This window comes from Mus caroli, unplaced genomic scaffold, assembly GCF_978045245.1.
Source record: "Mus caroli unplaced genomic scaffold, Mus_caroli_1 scaffold_1, whole genome shotgun sequence".
NCBI classification, from domain to species: Eukaryota; Metazoa; Chordata; class Mammalia; order Rodentia; family Muridae; genus Mus; species Mus caroli.
In genome coordinates, this window is record NW_028227256.1 from 7101139 (window position 1) to 7122390 (window position 21252).

The 21252-nt window shown below is 38.6% G+C and overlaps 1 protein-coding gene across 1 annotated transcript in view; it reads right to left on the reverse strand.

Annotated features, from left to right (window-relative positions):
* The window catches only part of Arfgef1 (ARF guanine nucleotide exchange factor 1), a 98381-nt gene that overhangs the window by 6734 nt on the left and 70395 nt on the right, over positions 1-21252 (reverse strand). Inside the window, exons 23-34 of the mRNA XM_021167539.3 lie at positions 18996-19086; positions 16200-16240; positions 15938-16107; positions 14996-15147; positions 14687-14859; positions 12993-13153; positions 12024-12154; positions 9272-9401; positions 8597-8732; positions 8376-8514; positions 6750-6822; positions 2247-2379 (exon numbers count right to left, since the gene is read on the reverse strand). Coding sequence (XP_021023198.1) covers positions 2247-2379; positions 6750-6822; positions 8376-8514; positions 8597-8732; positions 9272-9401; positions 12024-12154; positions 12993-13153; positions 14687-14859; positions 14996-15147; positions 15938-16107; positions 16200-16240; positions 18996-19086 — 1530 coding nt within the window. The remainder of the gene's footprint in view (positions 1-2246; positions 2380-6749; positions 6823-8375; positions 8515-8596; positions 8733-9271; positions 9402-12023; positions 12155-12992; positions 13154-14686; positions 14860-14995; positions 15148-15937; positions 16108-16199; positions 16241-18995; positions 19087-21252) is intronic.

A 21252-nucleotide genomic window follows, 5' to 3' on the forward strand; every position in this document is an offset into this window, starting at 1 on the left:
GGCTATTATTGAAATAAAGAGTCTTGACTAATGTGCAAGTCTAATGTTTAAAAATAATATGAAAACCTGTTTAAGAAAACTACAAGAACCAGATCAACACCAAAAAGAAAGTGGGATAGCCAGGATTCTAATCAAACCATGTGATATTGTGGTTTAGCCATACAACAGGTTTATTTGGGTCCAAATCTATGTGTGTAGTTAAACTAATGCGTATTTTCAATTGATCCAGCAGTAAGTAAGTTATAAACATGTATGTTAAGGGTACTGGCACTAAGCACCAGTTTCAGAGTGCTCACCACAGCTGAGACTGGTAGATCACTCCTCGATCTACCAGTCACAGGAGGCGCTCCTCCTCTGTAACCACACAGTTAGGCAGGTACAGAAGCAGAAACCAAGAAAGAAGATGCAGCTGCTAGCTGCTATGCGCATTGGGCAGCACTGATGTGGCCGAGTGGCAAGGACACATTTGGGTTCCAATGAGCAACAGACACCCAAGAGGAATTATTTATTACTCAGTCTTGGAGCAATGGCTCCAGCAGTAGCTGATTTACAATGCCCTCGTTTCTTTCTGATATAAAAAGCATTTACTACAAAATTCCTTTTCTGGTATCAATTTTTGCAAGTTAAATTTACTTGCTGAGACATGTGAAACTTTCCTATTCAGGTATGTTTCTAGAAATATTGTTCTATGTAGCATTTGGTCCTTATGGTTGAAGACAAGTTACAAACAAAACAAGGAACTCAACTAGTCCCAAGGCTGTCCCGTGTGTCACCCCATGACAGTCACAGTCCCCACTGTGCAATCTCACCCTTCATTTCATTAGCTCAAACATCCTGACCATGAGGCCTCTTGGCAGCACCTGGACCCCAGCAGGGGCTTAATAGTAGGCAAGTGTTTAAGAAAAACCAGTTTCATCAGGATATTAGTTAAGAGCGCTCTCATGGTGTCTGGATATCCCTAGTAACAGAGTTTGGCAAATGAGGTGTACTGACTGCTAGTAGGAATGTGAAATAGTGTTACTACCATGAACAGCTTGGAAGTTACAAACAATCAGTACACTGTACAATAATTCTACTTCTAGGTACATTACAAAAGATGTGAAAACAGGCCTTCAAACCATGCTTGAACATGATTATTCCCACCAGCACTCCTCATAATCAACATGTCAAAAGCTCAATGTCAGAGCTGAGTGGGCAAACACACACAAACACACACACACACACACACACGATTGCTAACTCAGAAGTAAAACTGACTGAGTTACAGATTCCAATGATGAAGACCCTTAAGGCCACTTATTGTATGATGTCACCTATATAAAACCCACTGAAGAGTCTAATCACAGAAACAGAAAGCAGAATGGTGATTGCCAAGGGCTAGAGAAGGGGAGAAAAAACAGTGGTTGCTCACTGAATATGGGATTTCCTTCCCATGATGGAAATGTTTTGTGCCTAGGCAGAATGTTTGCACAACATTCTGAAGTCGGTTGCTTATTTGCAAATAATCAGTTCTGCCCCATTTAAAATTTTTACTACATTTATTTATTTTGTGTTTACTACACATGTGTATATGTCTGTGTTCTGGCGGGTGGAGGCCAGATGGCAACTTCGAGCAGTCAATTTTTTTCCTTGTACCATGGAGTTTCCATCAAAGTCTAGGCATCAGGCCTGGAGCAAGTGTCTTCACCTGCTGAGCCATCATGCTGGCCACAACCTCAGGTTTTACAGTGTGCTTAAAGCTACTTTCTTTTCTAAGGAGGTGTCACCTTTTGTATTTCAGCAAACAAAACTGAACTGATGTCAAAAAGTGAGTGTCCCATTTTTGGGCTAAGGTGATAAGACAGTCTGATGGTGGTCCACAGAGACACAAGGTGGGCCGGAGTGCAGAAGAGCCTGATCCTCCCGAGTTGGGGGCTAGCTCCTACCTACGGTGGGATGGTGGGGTGCTTTCTATAGTTCCCAGGAAGACAGGCACCTTTACAGACAGAAAATGTGTTCAAGTGTAGATGGGATAGAGAAGGAAGATCATGTGCCCAACACAAACATCAGCCAAAGGCACTGTGATCAAAACTGACATTGCACATGTTGGTGAAGGTTTTGAAAGAGACGTCCACACTGGGGTAGTAGACAGAGTAAAAGTAAAAAGTGATCAAGACCAACTATGGCATACAGTCATTAATAAGAGTAACCAAGTGTCCCTTACATACACACAGCACAGTTCACTTGTATTTACAGAAATAACTCACTTGCTGTGGATTTCACTTTGCTAACTTCTTCACTCACAGTAGAAGCAGAAACCAGTGGTGCTTGCTGTCTGTTATCTGAAGATCTTGGTTGAACACAATCATGTATGTCTACAGATTTTTGTGATATTGCATCCTAATAAGATAAATTCATTAGATAACCACATCACAGGGACAAACATGCTTTCCATTATACTAGTTTTTTTAAAGTATAAAATTTACACATTATCCATAAAAAAGATTTCCTCTATTTAAAATTGTCTAGACATAGATAAAGATAAGTGTCTTCAGGACATGACTGAGGTTCATGCAAAAGGACTGCTGCAAATGTGAGGCCAGCCTGGACTACAGAGAGTGTGAGACTCAGCGCACAAAACCTAAACCCAGGCTGGGTGTGGTGGCGCTCCCCTCTGATCCTATCACAGAAGAAGCAGAGAGTTCCAGGATAGCCAAGGCTCCACAGAGATAGCCTGTCTCAAAAAACCAAACCAAACCAAACCAAACCAAACCAAACCAAACCAAACCAAACCAAACCAAACCAAACCAAACCCCCCTTTCTGAGCCTTTGTGGTCTCAGGCTTGATACCCTTCATGTGCTATGGATGAGAATGTGATGTTGCAATGAATGAGAAAGCAGCACTATTCGTAAGTATTCTCCAGGTCTGACACAACTCACATGTGTTAAAATGGAGGGAGAGGTCATGTAGCTGACATGACTTTCCTTTGTGGGAGGAGTTAGGAAAGTATCTTCTGTTATACAAGACATCAAGGACCAGAAAGGTCAGTATGAGGTGACTAAACAGGAGTTTGCTGTCATGAAGGGAAGCTGGACACAAGTCGAACAGACTTACATGGTAGTCTGACTTGAGCTGTAATAGCAGTAGGAGGGAAAACCTTAATGAGCTTTTGAAATAGGGGTTTTATGTATATTTATATTTTTTGAAAGGATTAAGTATGAAAACATTTTCTTCAAGATTTATTTTTGTGTGTGTGCGTGTGTATATGTGTGTGTGTATGTGTGTGTTCATTAGTGCAGATGCCAACAGAGACCACAAAGGGAGCTGGAGCTACAGAAATTGTGAGCCACCATGTGAGTGCCGAGAAATAAACTCTGCAGGGCCTCTGCAACCTCAGTTTTCGCTCTTAAACACTGAGAATCTCTCTAGTCCTATGGTAATACTCTTAAACACTGAGAATCTCTCTAGTCCTATGGTAATACTCTTAAACAAACACTGAGAATCTCTCTAGTCCTATGGTAATACTCTTAAACAAACACTGAGAATCTCTCTAGTCCTATGGTAATACTCTTAAACAAACACTGAGAATCTCTCTAGTCCTATGGTAATACTCTTAAACGATCAAGCATTCTATGGTATTGAGCCATATTATTGTTGTTACGGGTCTTAGTGATCTAGGTAAGTTTTTTTAAACACACAGAAGCTTGAAGTAAAAAAAAAATTCTAGATCAGCAGAGTATTTATCTGACTAAGATGACTTAAAAAACATTTCAAAGTAAAAGCTACACATTAGGAAACACTTAGGCAACCCTTAAACTAGGCTGTAACACTGAAGGCTGAAAGGCTACTTTAGAAATTTCTGAATGACTAGGTAGAATTTTCTCAATTTTTCTGATTAAGCAACGTAAAAAAAAAGAGGCTGTGTTATTTTGTCATCTCTGCCCTTTGGAGGATAGTTCTGAATCAGGACGCAATCATCGAGCTTCACGTCCCCTTTAGAAATGGACGACACTGTAGCAGAGCCAGTGAGCCCTGTAAGAGATTCCTCATGCACCCGTGGGGACACTGCCTAGATATGCTAAACCATATTTACACTTAAAAATCTTTCAATATATAATAGTAATATTACTTGTAAATGTAAAGGAAACAAATGGCCTAGTAATTACAACTGTATTGGACTTGAAGTAGCAAGGTAGTATAAAAACCTGGTACATTTTAAGGCCTGCATTCTTCCTTATACATATAAATACTTATATTAAACCTATTTTAAAAATATGTTCCTTAAGTGTATAGCAAGAAATACTTTGGCTAGGAATGACAGTGTGAAATTCCTACAACATTGGCAAGGTCTAAGTAGTCAGAGGAAAGACAAAGATGGATTTAGAAGAGAGATGGTAGGGGAGAGAAATGGTAGCAGCAACAGCAGCAGCTGCAAGAACAGAGAGTGAACCAGTGCTGCGGGGCCAAGACATGAGTGGGACTCAGTCTTCCATACCCAAGCCTGAGGTGAAGTGTATTATCTGACTTGTCGATACTACAAGTTTTACTTTACACAGAGGGTGAATGACATGTACAACAGAATGGAACTAGATAACTCAGATCCAATATTTCCTTGGGCAAAAAGCAAAGCCATAGTGCAGATTCTACCCTGAGCAGTGGGGGAGTAATCACAGGAGAGTACCCTCATTCCTGGCATAGACAGGATATCCCACAAGTGGTAGGGTATCTAATAGAATCCAGTAGATCAGTTATGGGACAATTATGAGCCTCTGTGGCAGGTACTATAGTTCTCAAAAGAATACCATGTTGGTATGTAATCTATGTTTTAACTGTAAACAATTACTTGAAAAATTTAAGGGCTGTGGGAAACAAACAGGTCAGTAGGCACTATCTTGCTACTATGGTCTCCTAGGATGAAATTTCAAGGGCTAGGGACTGGAGAGAGGGGCTGGAGATCCAAAGTGCAGAACCTGGGCTAGATTCCTAGGGTCCACATTGTGGCTCACAACTATCTGTAACTCAATTTCTAAGGGAGCTGACAACATTTTGCGTGTTCCTGTACAATTGTGGAGCACAAAAACTTGCATAGGCAAATACATATAACACATTCACATAAACAGACAGACAAATCTTTGTAAAAATTTCAAGGGCTAGAAAAACAATGTGAATAGTTATCTTTTTCATGTTCATTATGGTAAAATGGGAAAAACAGAATCAGAATAAAGCCTACATATTAGATAAAAATAGTCTCAATAAGAATTATCTGGTTAACCTTCTGGTATCATCAAAGAAATAAAACATGAGACTCTTATAATGGCTAAAGGACATATTTGTAATTGTTTTTTCAAATAATTCTGAGAACCACATGGGCAGAGGAAGGGAGTGAGGAGAGAGTGGAAGCAGGTGACAAAGCAAAACAGCAAATAACCACAAGCTGTGCCCTGGAGCAACAGGGAGTTAGGCTGGCTAAGTTTGGGAATTCTTCTTGTAAGGACATGGCTAAGTACCCATGTCCTAGATATTTACATAAAAGACTAGTAATAATTCAATTAATGCTGGTCAAGTGTTTTTTTTTATACAACTGTGTAAAGAAACCAATATATGGGGTTGAAGAAATTCCTGTTGGGGTTGGGCTGGTGATGCTATGCATTGAACCACTAGATACTGCATCCCATAATCTGGTTGCCTCAAAACGAGTGAATTCCCAAGGTACACTTGTTTTTGTGGTGTGTTAACCCTGCCCCCCAAGTTATCCCTGATTGGCTAGCAAACATGCCTACATCCTGGGCTAAGTAGAAGAAAAGTAGGCGGAGCTGCAGTATATGTGTGTGTGTGTGTGTGTGTGTGTGTGTGTGTGTGTGTGTTTGGGGGGAGGCAGTCTCAGGAAGGAACCAGGAAAGAGAGTAAGGGAGGAAGAAGGAGGAAGTTGCCTTGGGGTAATGTGGATTGTGAGCATGTGGCCACGAGGGCTGGCCTGATGAAGCAGGAGCAGCGCTAATGGAAGACATTCAAGCGTTTATGGGGATCTTGGCAGGGGAAGCAGACGAGACAGCTTAGAAGGCTGAGAGCTGCCCATCTGTGGTGCTTTAAGGCTTCTTATAAATCTAAAGGTCTCTGTGTCTTTTATTTAGGAACCTCTGATAGATATTTAAAGACAACAAGGGGGTGTAGCAAACCCCCAGAGTAATAATAACCACTATAATAGCCTTAACTATTTTCTACACAATGAAATTATATCAAAGTAAAAAGTTAAAAAAAAATTTAATACTATCTAAAATAGTGTGAAAATCTCTATATAATCTGGTACCTACATTTATAATCCTTAAAATCATTTTTCTCTGTGTCCTATATAAAACAGAAAATTTAAGTACCCTCTTCATGGTATATACACAATATAAAATTGTTACAAGTTAAATTTACCACCAGGAACTTTAATCTGAGAATTTCAAATGAGAAACTTACACCATCTTTTAAAGAGAGTTGGTATCCCTGGCAGTTGAAATGTTTGTATCCAAACATTCTTATGTGTCTTGTGTATAAGGGTATAAGGTACCACTGTGGAAGCAAAGTGTAGCTAGCCTACATTAGATACTGAGTGCTCACAGTTTGCAGCCTGCACAGCTTCAAGAAGCCAACTTCGGTCACTTCTAAACTAAGTAAGCTTAGGTGTTTTGTCATAGCAACGGGACAGACTCGGACCCTGACGAAGAGTTAGGCCGATAGTTAAATCACTTCCACAGACAGCGTCAAGGATGATTTACTTACTTACCAACGGCTTTTCACTCATAGCTGATGGAGATGGGGGTGCGGCCTCGCCAGAGGTAGGACGCCAAGTCAGAAGCCTTTAACATACCAAAGCAAAAACCAGTCATGGGGGCCATAGGAAGGACTTATGCTACATGCAATATATTTTAAATGGGAACTAAAAAGTGAAAAACATTACACTTTATTTTAAAAGTCTGACTACTATCAGCAATTTTCTGAAATCCATTCAGTAAAAAATTTAAAAGATGTACTTTCGGAAAAAGTTCAGCAGCACTCAATTATAAGTTATAAGGGTAAGTAGTTTTACGGTAAATTATACTTTCTGAAGTGTACAAATTTTACACTTACTTCTTCTAAATAGTAATCTTAAATATCATCCAAAAACAAGATTGTTTTTAAAGTCTACCACTTTTCAAAAATTTTCACAGAATTAAAAATTAAAAAATAAAAAATCAAAATTCATTAACTCTTTAGAATCTGTTTTTTAAATATTTAGAAAAAAATAAGTCAACAAGGTACCAAAGAGAAATTAATTTGCCACCGCTGAACTGGGTGCTTGCAGCAGAAATATGATCTAGCATCAAATTCTCCTTTCTGAAAAGCATAAGCTCTGGGTAGACAGATGCCAACAGACATCTCCACTTAATAAAGACGAGTAGGAAATAGAGCCTTTCTACCAAGAAAAGCTTATTAGATGACACTTAAGGTTATAATGAGCATATAACTCAACAATCTAAAGCACATGCAGGTCTAATTAAAAATAACATGTAGCCACTGGATTTTTATAGAGAGTTCATGGGGTGGGTGTGGGTGTGGCTGTGGAACTAGTAGGTAAGAATTCATACTGTCTTTGACAGAGTCACAGACACAAGCACTGACAGACATGTTTCAGCTGTCAGCTGCTTACCTTGCTCCAAGATAAATGTATTGTGTGAAAATGTATTGAGTAATTGGAAGCTTGTCAAAGAAATCACTGTGCATCTTTCAGTATAGACCACTTTTCTAGTGTATTTCTTGTATTTTACTTCCTATTTTCAATGTTAATATTTGTAAGAGTATTCTAAGAACATACACCAGATTTAAATTATATTTCAAAACAGGATGATATAAAGTTAAAAACGTAGACTAGTTGATAGTTTTCATGTGATTTTATATCAGTACTGGGCACAGTTAATGTTTCTACAGTCTACCTACAGACTTAAAGCCATATATATATCAGACTGAGCACCAGGGATGTACTGGGTGTGACTCCAGTCTATCCTGTGAATAAGCCGTGTTAATGTGTTTTAGTTTCTTCACCGATTAAAATCTATTTATAACTCATTCCTAACAGAAAGATGACAATTTGGGAGTCCAGTGTAGTATTGATAAGCAATTTTCTTTAGACTAGTAAGTCTTCTGTAACTGAAATACATGTTAAGGATGCTTTCTTTCTCTGACTGACAACTCTCACTTGGTGTGGTACGTTCAAATATAATCTTATAAAATCAGTGGGGTCAACGTGTTATGACTCAAATTTTGAATAATTATACTGTTTTGGCTCACAAATCACTTACTTCATGTAGCTGTTACAGTACTCACTGCTCACTTTCAAACCCCATTAGTATACAAGTATAAATGTAGGTCTTACGCATGAGGAATTGTGGTTTTGAAGATATCCAGGGTGCAGTTACATGTTTTATCCCAGATTTCAAGAGTAAACTTTTCACCATTCAGAATAACCACGTTTTCTAAGCAGTTTGTACCAGATCGTGCTAACTGCTCATTGTCTAGAAAAGAAAAGAACAATTCATTTAAATATCCCAGTATCACAAGTCATACTTGGTGTTAACATAACTGGTACACACCTACCTTGTTGTACACACCAGTAAAGCTGGGCAAAAATATCATCCAAAAGTACATCGCTGAGAACTTCTAAATACTGGGTGAATACATCACATATTGCATAAAGGGCATGGTTACAAGTTGTTGTCATCCATTCAGCTTTCTGGGGGTGGGGGGGGGAAGGAGGTCATGAAATGAAGGTCATGCTGTCCACCAACCATTAGACTCTGTCTCAACTCTCCTCCCTCAAATTACATTAAACATAATTATAAAAGTCTCCACTTAATATTGATCTATAGGACAGGGAGGAAAAATGAGGCTCTCTAGCCACAGAGCCTGAACTATAAGTGTTTTATAGTAAAAATACGTCATAATAAATAAAACTAATTTTACTTTGAATTTCTTTTATTAGAATTCCGAATCTAATATTAATGAAAGTTTCTGGTATTTCTTAGCTGTGACTATAACAAAATATGGAAGAGAAGCTGACAGTTTAACAAAAGCAATGAATATAAGAATTAAACCACTAATTCAGTCATATTTCCAAATAGTGTTCTTGCTAATGAAAGAAAATACTATTTGTCACGTATTGAAGAACTTCTAGGAATTCTTTCATGTCCAATGTGCTTCACTTCAAACGTTACCATGTACTGAATGAAAACCTGAGACTGTTCTAACTTTATGCTAAAGGCATTCTCTTACCTCTGTCTGCTGTTCTGGCAATTTCATGTTGTCAAAGATTCTGAAAACAATTCTGAATAAGTCCTGCCACCAATGTTTTTCATAAGTGTGGCCATATGTTTTCATTATTTCAAACATTACTGTTAAGCCCCTAAAATAACAGAACACAATTAGGAAAGCTGTAATGTAAAGAAGCAAAACTTCCTAAGAAAGGGTTAAAGTTTACAAATGTACGAAAAAATCAAAGTTAATACTTGCTAAAGTTAACACTGGATATTAATGCATATTGAATATGATGTAATTCAAGCTGTAAAATTACAGGTTCCTTTAGGACACAAGGTTCAGAAAATAAAAACTGCAAAAGCTCTGACCTGAAAATCATTTATTTTTCCTTTCCCACTCCTACTAGTCTAGCTATTAGAACTGTAAATGGAGCTGCAGAGATGGCTCACGGGTTAAGAGCACTGACTACTCTTCTGAAGGTCCTGAGTTCAAATCCCAGCAACCACATCGTGGCTCACAACCACGATGTGGTTGTAATGAGATCTGACGGCCTCTTCTGGTGCATCAGAAGACAGCTACAGTGTACTTAGATATAATAATAAATAAATCTTTAAAAAACAACACCTGTAAATGGAATCTGTGGTGGTTTGACTAGGAATGGCCCCAGAGGCTCATCTATTGAATACCTTGTCATTATCGTGTAGCACTACGTGACAGGGATTAGGAGGTGTAGCCTTGCTGCGGGTAGTTCTATTACTGGGATGGGCTTTGGGGTTTCATATGCTCAAGTAAGGCTCAGTGTTTCTCTCTCTTTCTGCTGTCTGTACTCTCTTGGCTCTTTCTCCAGCACCATGTCTGCCTGCCTGGCACCATGCTTCCTACCATGGGGTAATGGACTACCCTCTGAAACTGTGAGTTAGGCCCAGTTCAATGCTTTCCTTTGTAAGAGTCGCCATGGCTATGGTGTCTCTTCACAGCAATAGCACAGTGACTAAGACAGAAATGCAGACTGAAGTATGCCATCATTCGAGTGAATATTAATTCTACAGAACTATGGGAAAGGGTGAAAGGGCTCACAGCATTCTAAGAACAAGAACAACAACAACCACCACCACCACCCCTTGGAAAAATCTGTATCAAAGGGTTACAGGGACTTTCAGCTACCAGTATGGATACTGCTCCCATAATATCTCCACAGAAAAGATCTATTAACCAACCCACTGAGGCCTAATCTCCATGATCTGCATGTCTCTTGGTTCCTGCTATATTCTAGGCAATGCTAACAACTTAGGCAAGCAGTCAGTATGTGATGAACAAATAAAACACCTAGAGATCATACTGCCAAGCTTTTAAGCACTAAAACGGAAATTGCCTTTCTGATTTATTATTTTTCTTGAAGTAATACTTTTATTAAATGGTCAGTTAAAACAAAAATGTCTCTAAAATGTTCCAAAGGACTGTCCAGAGCCTAGGTCACATGCTGTGACATTGCCCAGGCCTAGCACATGTCTGAGATGTAGAAGATTCTCAAAACATGTGTTATGTGGATAGGTAAAATAAGCCTGGTCCGTTCAGTCCCTATCAGGTGCACATCAGCCTGTAACACCTAAGGTTATGTTATAAGCAAGGGCAGAGACTGACACAAAGTGACTCTTCCTTTCTGATGTGAAAACTGTACCCATCAAAATTAAACTGGGAATTACAGTTGGGGGATGGTTCACTGTTAGAGCTTTATTTGTTATAGCAGAAATTCTGATGAAAAAGGCTGCGATCCAATGTAGGCTCAGACAGTAGCTGTTTCTCAAAAAGCTCAGTTCTGTCTATAGCGTATCAGACATTTCACTCTGTACTTTCACAGGGTAAGCTGCTTATAGAGGTCCTCTTAGCAACCTGTTAAAATTCAAGACTAATTATTTAAAAATCCCTTAACCATGTGGGGCTTACCCTCCTAGCATAAGCACACGGGAGGGAGGGAGGGGCAGAAAGGACGGGGTGCAAAGCTCATTTATTTTTAAAAAATCAAAGCTCATTTAATTTTTAAAAAATGTTTCTACTGTTTTCCAGGAAAAAATTTTATCATTAACTGCAGTTTCTGAGAAAAAGTTAAAAAAATGTTTATAGTATTAAACATAAAAGTTAAAAATAGACTAAAATTTCATTTTGCACTAACATCTAGTAATCATTTTTTTAAAGTAATAATATAAATGTGCCTTTTTTTTTTTTTCCTTTTTTGTTTTTAGAGACAGGATTTCTCTGTGTAACCCTGGTAGTCCTCACTCTGTAGATCAGGCTGACTTCCAACTCAGAGAGATCTGCCTGCCTCTCCCTCCCAAGTGCTGGTATTAAAGGCTGCAGCTGCCACAGCCACTGGTGCTGCTGCCGCTGCTGCCACAACCACCGCTACTGCCACAACCACCGCCACCACCACCTCCACTACCACCAGGCTACCAAACTTGTGTGCTCTCTTGAACTTGCTCTTCCCCCACCCTCCACTGTATTTGGAATCTGAAATAATTCATTCATTTCAGTTGATGATTAAAACTTGAATTGATCAGTTTAGTCATAACATGTTTACTGTTCAATAGGCATTAAAATTGGCTGTGCAAATAGAGTGTAATATCCGGGGTAGACTAAGTTGTACTAATTCTTAATATATTTGGTAAAAAAATTTTCTGGTCTCTAACTGTAAACTTGTTTGTATCCAAAAGAAAAGTTCATTAAAATGACAGTAAATCCTCCAAAGCTTAAATGTTCAAATACGGATTGTTACCTGGTTCTTACATCTAATTTGCATCTATTGATGATACAAGACAACTCAAAGAGGATTGGGAACCACCCTCTCACCCACACCCTGTCTTCAGGTGCCACGCTCATGTCATCACTTGTGTACTCCTTGAAAGCCTTTGAAGGAAAAGGAGGTATCAGTAAGGCAAAGCTAAATGCTCACATGGTCAATTTAATATTTCTCAGGAAAAATACTAAGTGCTTTACCAGTCACAGTGAGAAATAATACATAGTAATTTACAAAAAGCTAAAGACTTATACACTGTCTGTAAAGAGCCTTAAACTAATTTTTTTTAAAACAAAGTTAGCTTTTCAAGGCTAGAGATGGCTCAGCAGTTAAGAGTATATCCTACTCTTGCAACGGAGCTGGGTTTGGTTCCTAGCACTCCTGTAAGGTGGTCTATAATAGGAGTGCAGATGCTTCTGGCCTCAGCAAAGACCTGCCTACACATTTGTGCACATACTCCTTCTCAGCACATACACATCACAGACTCAGATATTCAAATTAAAATTGGCAGCCAGATTGTCAACCCAGCATTTTATTTCAGTGCTTAAGAACACATTCCCTCACAGCTTAGTGCTGCAGAGCACAGGCAGACAGGCAACAAGGCAAGATGCTTAGAAACAGGGCCAGACTTCAAACCCTCTCTCCTTTACTTGCTTTGCTATTATGGGCACATTTTAAAACTTCTCTGTACCTGTTTCCGTATCTAAATAAAGCTGTAACACTACTTGCCCCATTTAGTGTTATGAAAATTAAACTAATAAATACACAGAGAACACCTGACAGCTACAGTAAAATGGCAAGTACAGTCACTGGCTATGTTAACTCAGAATCAAGTTCAGACTGATTTTTAGGCTCAAAATACATGCTTCCTCTACTCTAACTTCCCAAACAAATATAGATTTAAGATTGTACTCAATATTTAAATTTTGTTTACTAAATGATGTATACCTGCGGTCTATCAGACACATATTTTGCACAATGGCGAATAAGTCGGATTGCTTCCATACTTGTGTCTGGGAAAGCTGCATTACATGCGAATTCAGACAAACACTTCACTGCATCCTGGAAAGAATCAATGGTGGCCGGAAAGTGCTTTTCAAATACAAGAGCTAAAACAGAGAAAAAGAAATAGAAATAACGGCATATTTCAATTATTTTAATTGTACGCAAAATACGTTAACTTCAAATGTACATACTTCTTACAGGTTGTCAGGGCTTTGACATCTAACAAAAAATGGGTCCAAGCCTGTCTTTTTCAGCTAGCTTGTCCTAAGTAGTAAGGCAAGTGGAAATGTGTAGGGGTGGTTCTGATGCTAACGTTCTGTTCTCCAGGGGTTCTAATTGCTTGGGTCCCGCAGGAGACAGATGTGAGGAGAGGAGAGAGATCGCGCCATGCTTTGGAGAGAGAAAAGCAAAGCAGCCATGTGAGATCTTGGGCCAAGTGGTCACAGGCCAATTTTACAGGCAGGCAACTGGAACGTTGAGCTGAGACTAAATGTAACTAAGCAACTAAAGTCAAGGGCAGGTTGAGAGGTGTGGAGCTAAGCTTGGTAAGAGCAAGCTTCTCCAGGCAGGAGATAAGTAGAGCCCAGCAATTGTGCCGATAAAGCAAGCTGAAATTGAGCAATGTGTGTCTGTGTTTTTTATCCATGGATTCAAGGGAATCTGGGTGGGGGCTGGTAGCACAGTTTGTTCCTGGAGCAAAAGATACCTGTAACAGAAATGTGTCTATTTCATTTGCACTATAAACATACAACACAATAAAGTAATAGGTGCATTTTAGCTTTTGTTGAATAGATATGCAAAATTAACTATCCCCTGGATACCTGTTTTTAACAATGCATACAAGGACAGTTGTATTACAGTACATGTCATCTAGTAATCCTCAATATATGTTAAAAACACCACCACCCCCACCCCCACCCCCACCCCCACCATCACCATTCCTACTGTGAACAAAATTCCTGAAAACCTGTGCCTGGCTGCGAACACAAAACTCTTGGAGGGAGTTTCTGTGTCTGCAGAGACTGATGGGAAGGCTGGAATTTCAGTACTGAAGACAAATTAAAGTTTTATAGGCTTACTACTACGTATCTTGTGCTAGTTCTAATTTCTGGAACAACCATTCTTTGACCTACTCTATATCTGAACTAATATTTTATGATAATAAACAAAAATCTCTTAGAAGAGATTAACTTAGCAGAACACTAGCTTCTACCATTCATGACGAAGAATGTCATCAATAGCACCTTGGAACTCCCATCTCAATGTATCTACCTCTCTGATGTACCCACCACTATATTGTAAAGTTTGTTTGATTTATGACTTTCTTTGCTCTGTAAAATTATAAAAACCCTGTGAAACTGCTTCCATTCTGGAACATAGAATTTGGAGTAATCATATCTGTACCCCTGGACCACAGTCACACAAAATGGCTCCAGAATAAGCTATCTCTTATTTCCTTTGGTTTTTGTGCTGAAACTACTATTACAACAATTACTGTGATTTTTTTCACTCTAGTTTTAAAAACAACATTTGTAAATCTAAAAACCATACTACAGTCATAATCTTACTGCACCTCATTTACCAACTAAATACATCCAGCTTTTCTATTTGCACTTGAACAGTTAAAGAATACTTACTGACAATGTGCCCTGTTGTCTGAAATGCAAGTTCTACTATGCTTTCATCTTGGTCTGATGCAGCTAGATGGAATACTGAGAAAATGTTCTTCCATCCTGAGCGAATATTTGCAGCCTGAGAATTAACCATTTGTGCTATACACCGTACAACCATATCTCGAATTGTTGGAGACCTAAAATAGCAATATAATTGCTTAAAATATATCACATAAAACTCAACCCATTTCTTTCTCTTTTTTCTATTTTTTCCCTTGGCATAGAACATAATAAATTAATACTGATATTATTCAACTCAAAAACTGTTATTACCTGTTTCGTTTCATTATATGTTCAAAAGGTCGTAAGAAATCCTTTTGGAATCTGAAGTTTGCTAGCTCTCCTTTCTCTAAAAACTTCATTGATAGCTGCCTCAGAGAGTCTACTGCAAATATGGCTACATCTTCATTAGGATTGCAACCAACCTGGAAGGGCAACAAGACCAAGATGCTAATGTTACAGGTAAAACTATAATTTTCATTTCTGACTTAAGAAAGAAGTACAAAATAAGCAGCATTGAGGCAAATTCTAGGCTCTTCACAAGGCACAAGTATGAGAAAAACACAGCTCAGTAACTTAGAGTCTGTGAAAAGTTTCAGCAATCATTTCTAAAAAGAATTCAACTCAAAGAGTTTCTGCATTTCCTTAAGAAAAAATAGGTCATTGTATAATTGTATTTTCTGTGGTGTATTTGTACATGTGTGTGGGTGTACAAGAATGGGAATGGGTGGGTAGGGAAGTGGGGAGGGGGGTATGGGGGACTTTTGGAATAGCATTGGAAATGTAATTGAGGAAAATACGTAATAAAAAATATTAAAAATTAAAAAAAAAAAAAAGAAGGTAGAGCAGAATGGTCACAGGGTCCCTCTGAAGTACAGTTTTTAACTATAGGTAGTCAGGAGCTGCTAGACGTGGACACAGGGAACTGGTAACAACCATCTCTCTGTAAACAACCATCTCTCCTGCCCTTCCTTTTGAGACAGGATCTTGCTACACACATGCAGCCCAAGCTAGCCTTGAACTCATAGATGTTCTGCCTCAACTTCCCCAACTGCTGGTAATAAGTTTGTAGCATGATTCCTGAAAGGTTTTCTAAATTTATTTTAAAAATTGTAACAAACAATTGCTTAGAAGGAAAGCAATCAATCATATTATGATTAGGAAAATTAAAACAAATATTGCAAATGCAAACAAATACTATGATTATTCAAATACCTTATTAAAATGATCTCCAATAACTTCCCAAATCCGAGACCACTGCAGCCTTATTCTTCCCATGTTATAGTATGATATTTCTACTATTTTTTGTAGACTAAACATTCTTGGGTGTGTAGTAGAAAGCAATTCATCCATAGACACAGCACATAGCCAACGGACAAAATCAACTATAAAATAAATACATTTGCATTTTAATCTTAACTTTAAAGCATTTTAGACAAAAGGACATCTTAGGAGTCAAATAAATATTCATGCTCACCAATAGCATTTCCATCTAGCCTTGTGGATCCGGTGAATATTCTGGGGAAAAATAACATATAATTAAAAACCTTATGAAGTCTTATTTCTGTTATGCCAACTCAAAAGTCATGGCCTGGAGTGTTAACATTTCTTAGGTGTATTAATTGTAAAAGCAATGAGTTGGTTTACCAGGAAAGGCTTTTCAAGTATTACTGATAATTTTATGTTAATCAAGTTCCTGATAAGGAATGGCTTAAGACCTTTTGTACCTGTCTTTTGAGTAAAATGAAGTAATTTAAAAACTTGGCAAAAACAATCATGGGGGGAAAAAAAAATCAAGAAAACTGCATTCCTTCTAGCCCAATGGTTAGACTGAATCCAAAACATGAAATACTGAGAAAGTAAAATCAAGAAAACTGCATTCCTTCTAGCCCAATGGTTAGACTGAATCCAAAACATGAAATACTGAGAAAGTAAAATCAAGAAAACTGCATTCCTTCTAGCCCAATGGTTAGACTGAATCCAAAACATGAAATACTGAGAAAGTAAAATCAAGAAAACTGCATTCTTTCTAGCCCAATGGTTAGACTGAATCCAAAACATGAAATACTGAGAAAGTAAAATCAAGAAAACTGCATTCCTTCTAGCCCAATGGTTAGACTGAATCCAAAACATGAAATACTGAGAAAGTACAAAGCTCTCATCTCACCCAAAGTAAAAACTGCTAGACCATGCAAATATGATCAGCTGATTTCTCTCAAACTAGAGGCATTCTGATAGAAGGCAAAGTTTAGTGTTACATATCTTGTGGGCCTGTCCCTATAAAGGATCCCAGTTGCTAGTCAACTGGCCCTTTAAGAGTTCTTAGGTGTTAGAACTGCTTGAGTCTATGACCTTCGGTGTTGTCTGCCTCTTGGATTTCTGAGAACAGGAAAGGTTATAAAAAGGCTAGCTGAGGCTATGACAGGGAATTGGGGGCTAGCAGAGAGAGAAGAGAAGGCAGTTGGTACAGAAGATATTGTTAGGACACAGTTGAGCCAGGAGAAGCTGAGCTGAGCAGATAGGCTATAACAGTTGTTACAGTTTGGAGCTGCTGGTATTGGGAAAACTGGAGAAGGGCCTGTGACTGTTGGGGAACTGAGGGAGGAATGGTTAGGAGAAATGTTTGAAGGGGCTGGCTGGAAACCGGGAGGAGGGTTGACAGGTAGTCAAAAAAAGTCGTTAGCAAAAAACACTATAGTAAAAAATTAAAGTAATATAAGAGAACAACAGAAAAGACATTAAAGAAATAAGGATTTAATTGAAAAGAAAAGAAAAAAAAAGCCAATGGTACACTATAGAGTAGTAAAATGGAGACCCTGCAGTCACAGGGAATGGTGCCACAGTCTGTGATGGCAGCAAAGAGTGAAGAGCAAAGGTAAGGGAGAAGGAGAACTACCACAGCAACCTGAGGTTGTGGAGAACCATTCGGGATTACGGTAGGAAGACACACAAGCTGGGTAAGGGCATTCAAATTCTTACTGGCTTGGTAGCCTCTAAGGGGTTACTCTCTTTCTAGCCATGTTCCACTAACACTAACCCATGTATAGAGCACAGCAGCCTATGGAGGCATTTATAGTCATGCCTTAACTTCTTCAATATTCTTCTAATTCTTGTAGTATCTAAATAGATTCTCATAATAACCACAAAGATGACTTTCTAGAAGACATCTGAATGGAAGATAGCCTGGGAGCAAAAATGGCAGTGTGGTGATTTGAATATGTTTGGCCCAGGGAGTGGCACTATTAGGAGGTGTGGTCTTCTTGGAGGAAGTGTGTCACTGTGGGGGTGGGTAATGAGACCCTCCTCCTAACCAAGTGGAAGCCAGTCTTCTCCTGACTGCCTTCTGATCAAGATGCCAGAACTCTCAGGTCCTTTTCCAGCACCATGTCTGCCTGGACACTGCTACGCTTCCTGCCATGATAATGGACTGACTGAACCTGTAAGCCAGCCCCAATTAACTGTTGTCCCTTGGTCATGTGTTTCTTCACAGCAATGAAACTTAAACTAAGATAGGAAGCTACTACCCAGCTGTGTAAGTGTACAGAGGAAGAAAGGCTCTGGACAGATCCTAAATTTCTCTATCAATAAAGAATAAAGCAGAACACTGTGATCATCAATACAAAACTAGCTAGCAGTGAGAAAGAGCTCAGGTATGCATCTCCCCTAGTCCCCAGTTTTATCTGAAGTAAAGTAAACAATGAATTAGCCTGAGTATCTAGACCATCAAGTAAAGACAGGTACATTTCTAAAGTCTTCAAATATAAGTAGTTTAAAAAATGTTGAAGGCCAGTATTGTAAAAAGTAGTTTCAGTTTTGAGAATATTTACCTAGAAATGTATAGAATATGACAATATTGAAGAGCTTTCCAAAGAAGTAAATGAAAATTTCTAGCCAAACCTATTTGCTTTATCCGTAATGCTATTTTAATGTACCAGGAAAGATAAACTTACTTTCCAAGGGTTTAAAAAAGATAATTCTCTATAAAGAATGATTTGTGTTTTTTTCATCAAGAATTGTATTTTCTTAATATTTCCAGTACTAATTGTAACACATTTTTATATAATTAAGATCCTCCCTGTATTTTACATTTGTGAAACTAAAATTAAAGGTACTTTATCACCTTATCATCTAAATCATAGAATGTCACAAAAGTCTTACATTACTTCAAAAGGTTATTTTGGCAAATTTTTTTTTTTTTTTTTTTTTTTTAATTTTTAAACAAGGAGCAAAACAGTGTTGCAACAGTGAATAGGGGAGAAAGTGAATACCTTACCTATCCACAGCAACTACCACACTTTGAGAGCTGGTTTCTCCAATAGACTCCTGAATACTGGCTATCTGCTTCCAGTCCACATTTCCTCCAACTGCCACACATAAGAGAAAGCACACCCCATTTTAATTAGAAAACAATGCAATGAAAAGTTCTAGAATACATTTCTAAAGTCAGTTATTTTCCTTCTAAGAAATGATGTACTGGGAGACACCAAAGGCAGGTGTAAATCAAGGCCACAAGTGCTCAGTGTGATAAACTACGTAATAAGCAAGGCATGGTTTATTATTATAAGACCCATTTGCAAGGATCACACAAAGTAAGAGTACTATGACTTTAGATCACAAAATTAGTGGTCCTGGACAAAGTTTCCCTTAATCTTTGTGAAATGAACAAGTTCTATTGCTATCTTCTGCTTGGCTGGTCACATAAGAATTACTGACTGTCATTTAATCTCTAACCTCTTGTTTACAAGGGTTTACTGAATATTCTTTGTATAGTGTAACATTCTCTTATTTATAAGAATTTTTCCTGTTGCTTCCAAAACTGTTCCATGTTAGACAGTGAAACAATACTAGTTTTTAAACTATACTTCAGGATTATCTTCGATATATGTTGGTTAGTTTTATGTCAGCTCAACACAGCTAGAGTCATTTTTTAATTGAGAAAATGCCCAGACCAGCATAGGAAAATGCTTGGCTTGCTTATGCTGCATTTTCTTGATGGACGGTTGATGTGGGAGGACTCAGCTCCCTGTGGGTGGGGCTGCCTCTGGGTTGGTGGTCCTTGGGTACTAAAAGAACACAGCTGAATAAACTATGGATCAAGCCAGTAACCAGGCATCCTCCACGTCATCTGTATCATCTTGTTTGGGCCTCCAGGTTCCTTGAAAATGTTCCCCAAGTTGTTTTTGGTCATGGTACTTTATAATAGCAATAGAAACTATAACTAAGGAAGAAATTGTCACAAAAGTAGAGTATTACTTTAACAGACTTGGTCATGTTGTTTGGGGGAGGATTGTGCAAACTGGTGTTCAAAGCTTCACCGAACTGTTGTAGAAACTAAGAATAATGATGAAAATAGTATAAATGATGTGGGCCTGGCTTGTGAAGGTTTACAGGTTAGTTGAGGGGCCACTTCAGACTCTGCTGGGCTGTTTGTGTGATACTTTGTATTAAGGATCTGAGTTGTCTGGAGCTGAAGAGGGGAACAATTGATACCAGACAGCTAAGCTGAGAAGTCAATGATGATTAGGAAGACACCAGCATCATCAATAAACAATCTTCTAGGAAGTATTTCAACACAGTCAGCATACAGAGCTACTGTGTTCCAGAGGAAACTAAAGCTGTATGCTATGCTGGCAGCTGAATTCTCCCACATGGTACCAGTCATAAGGCACGAAGGAATCATGAAGAGCAGCTGAGACTTGGCACTGAGAGAGCAGTGAGGCCACTGATGATAGTTCAGCCTCAGCTGACACAGAAGCCCCATGCTTGGAGGTGTCATAGTGAGAGGGTGTGGCTATGTGGCAGAGTTAGAGAAAACAGCCCAAGAGTGCTCTATGCAGATCTTCTGCAGCAGAGACTTAGCATTTTTGGAGATGCCAGTATCATGAAATGGCTGCTAAGGACAGCAGCAGCTGTGGAGTGTAGACAGCCTGAGTCTATGACAAGTTGCATGTGCTGTGAACCACACACTGTCCAAGCCCTTTGGAACCCAGAAGATTTGAGTGAAGCCCACACATTGGATACTGAGTTACTCATACAGTCAGGGTTTGGTTTTACTTGACTTGGTTGTGACAGTGCCCTGGTTTTTCCTTCTTGGAATACAAAAGGTATGTAGCTTATTTTTCATTTTACATTGGGGTCTTTAGATCGGGTTTTCACTTTATCTATGTATTTCCATTCCTTCCATAGTTTAGGCTCTTAGAGTCTCAGTCCTAGATTGCTTAAAGTTCCCAGAATTATTTCTCTCTACAATCTTTTCTTCACTCACAAGACCAACACTTCTACACTGAGGCCTTCCTTTTATTTACTATGTTGGGGTAGAAATTCTTCCCCCTGCCATTTAAGTACTCCTCTTTAACATTTTAATCAGTGTATGTCTTTATTCATGTAGGCTCAATCATAGTATCCAACGTGCGTGTCCAATGACTCTGTTGTTCTCATTTATCTGACTCAGCAAAGTATTACTCACACTACAACTATTCACACAGTCTAATACTGCCTTCTCACCCGGACTGAAAATTCTCTGAAAGTTA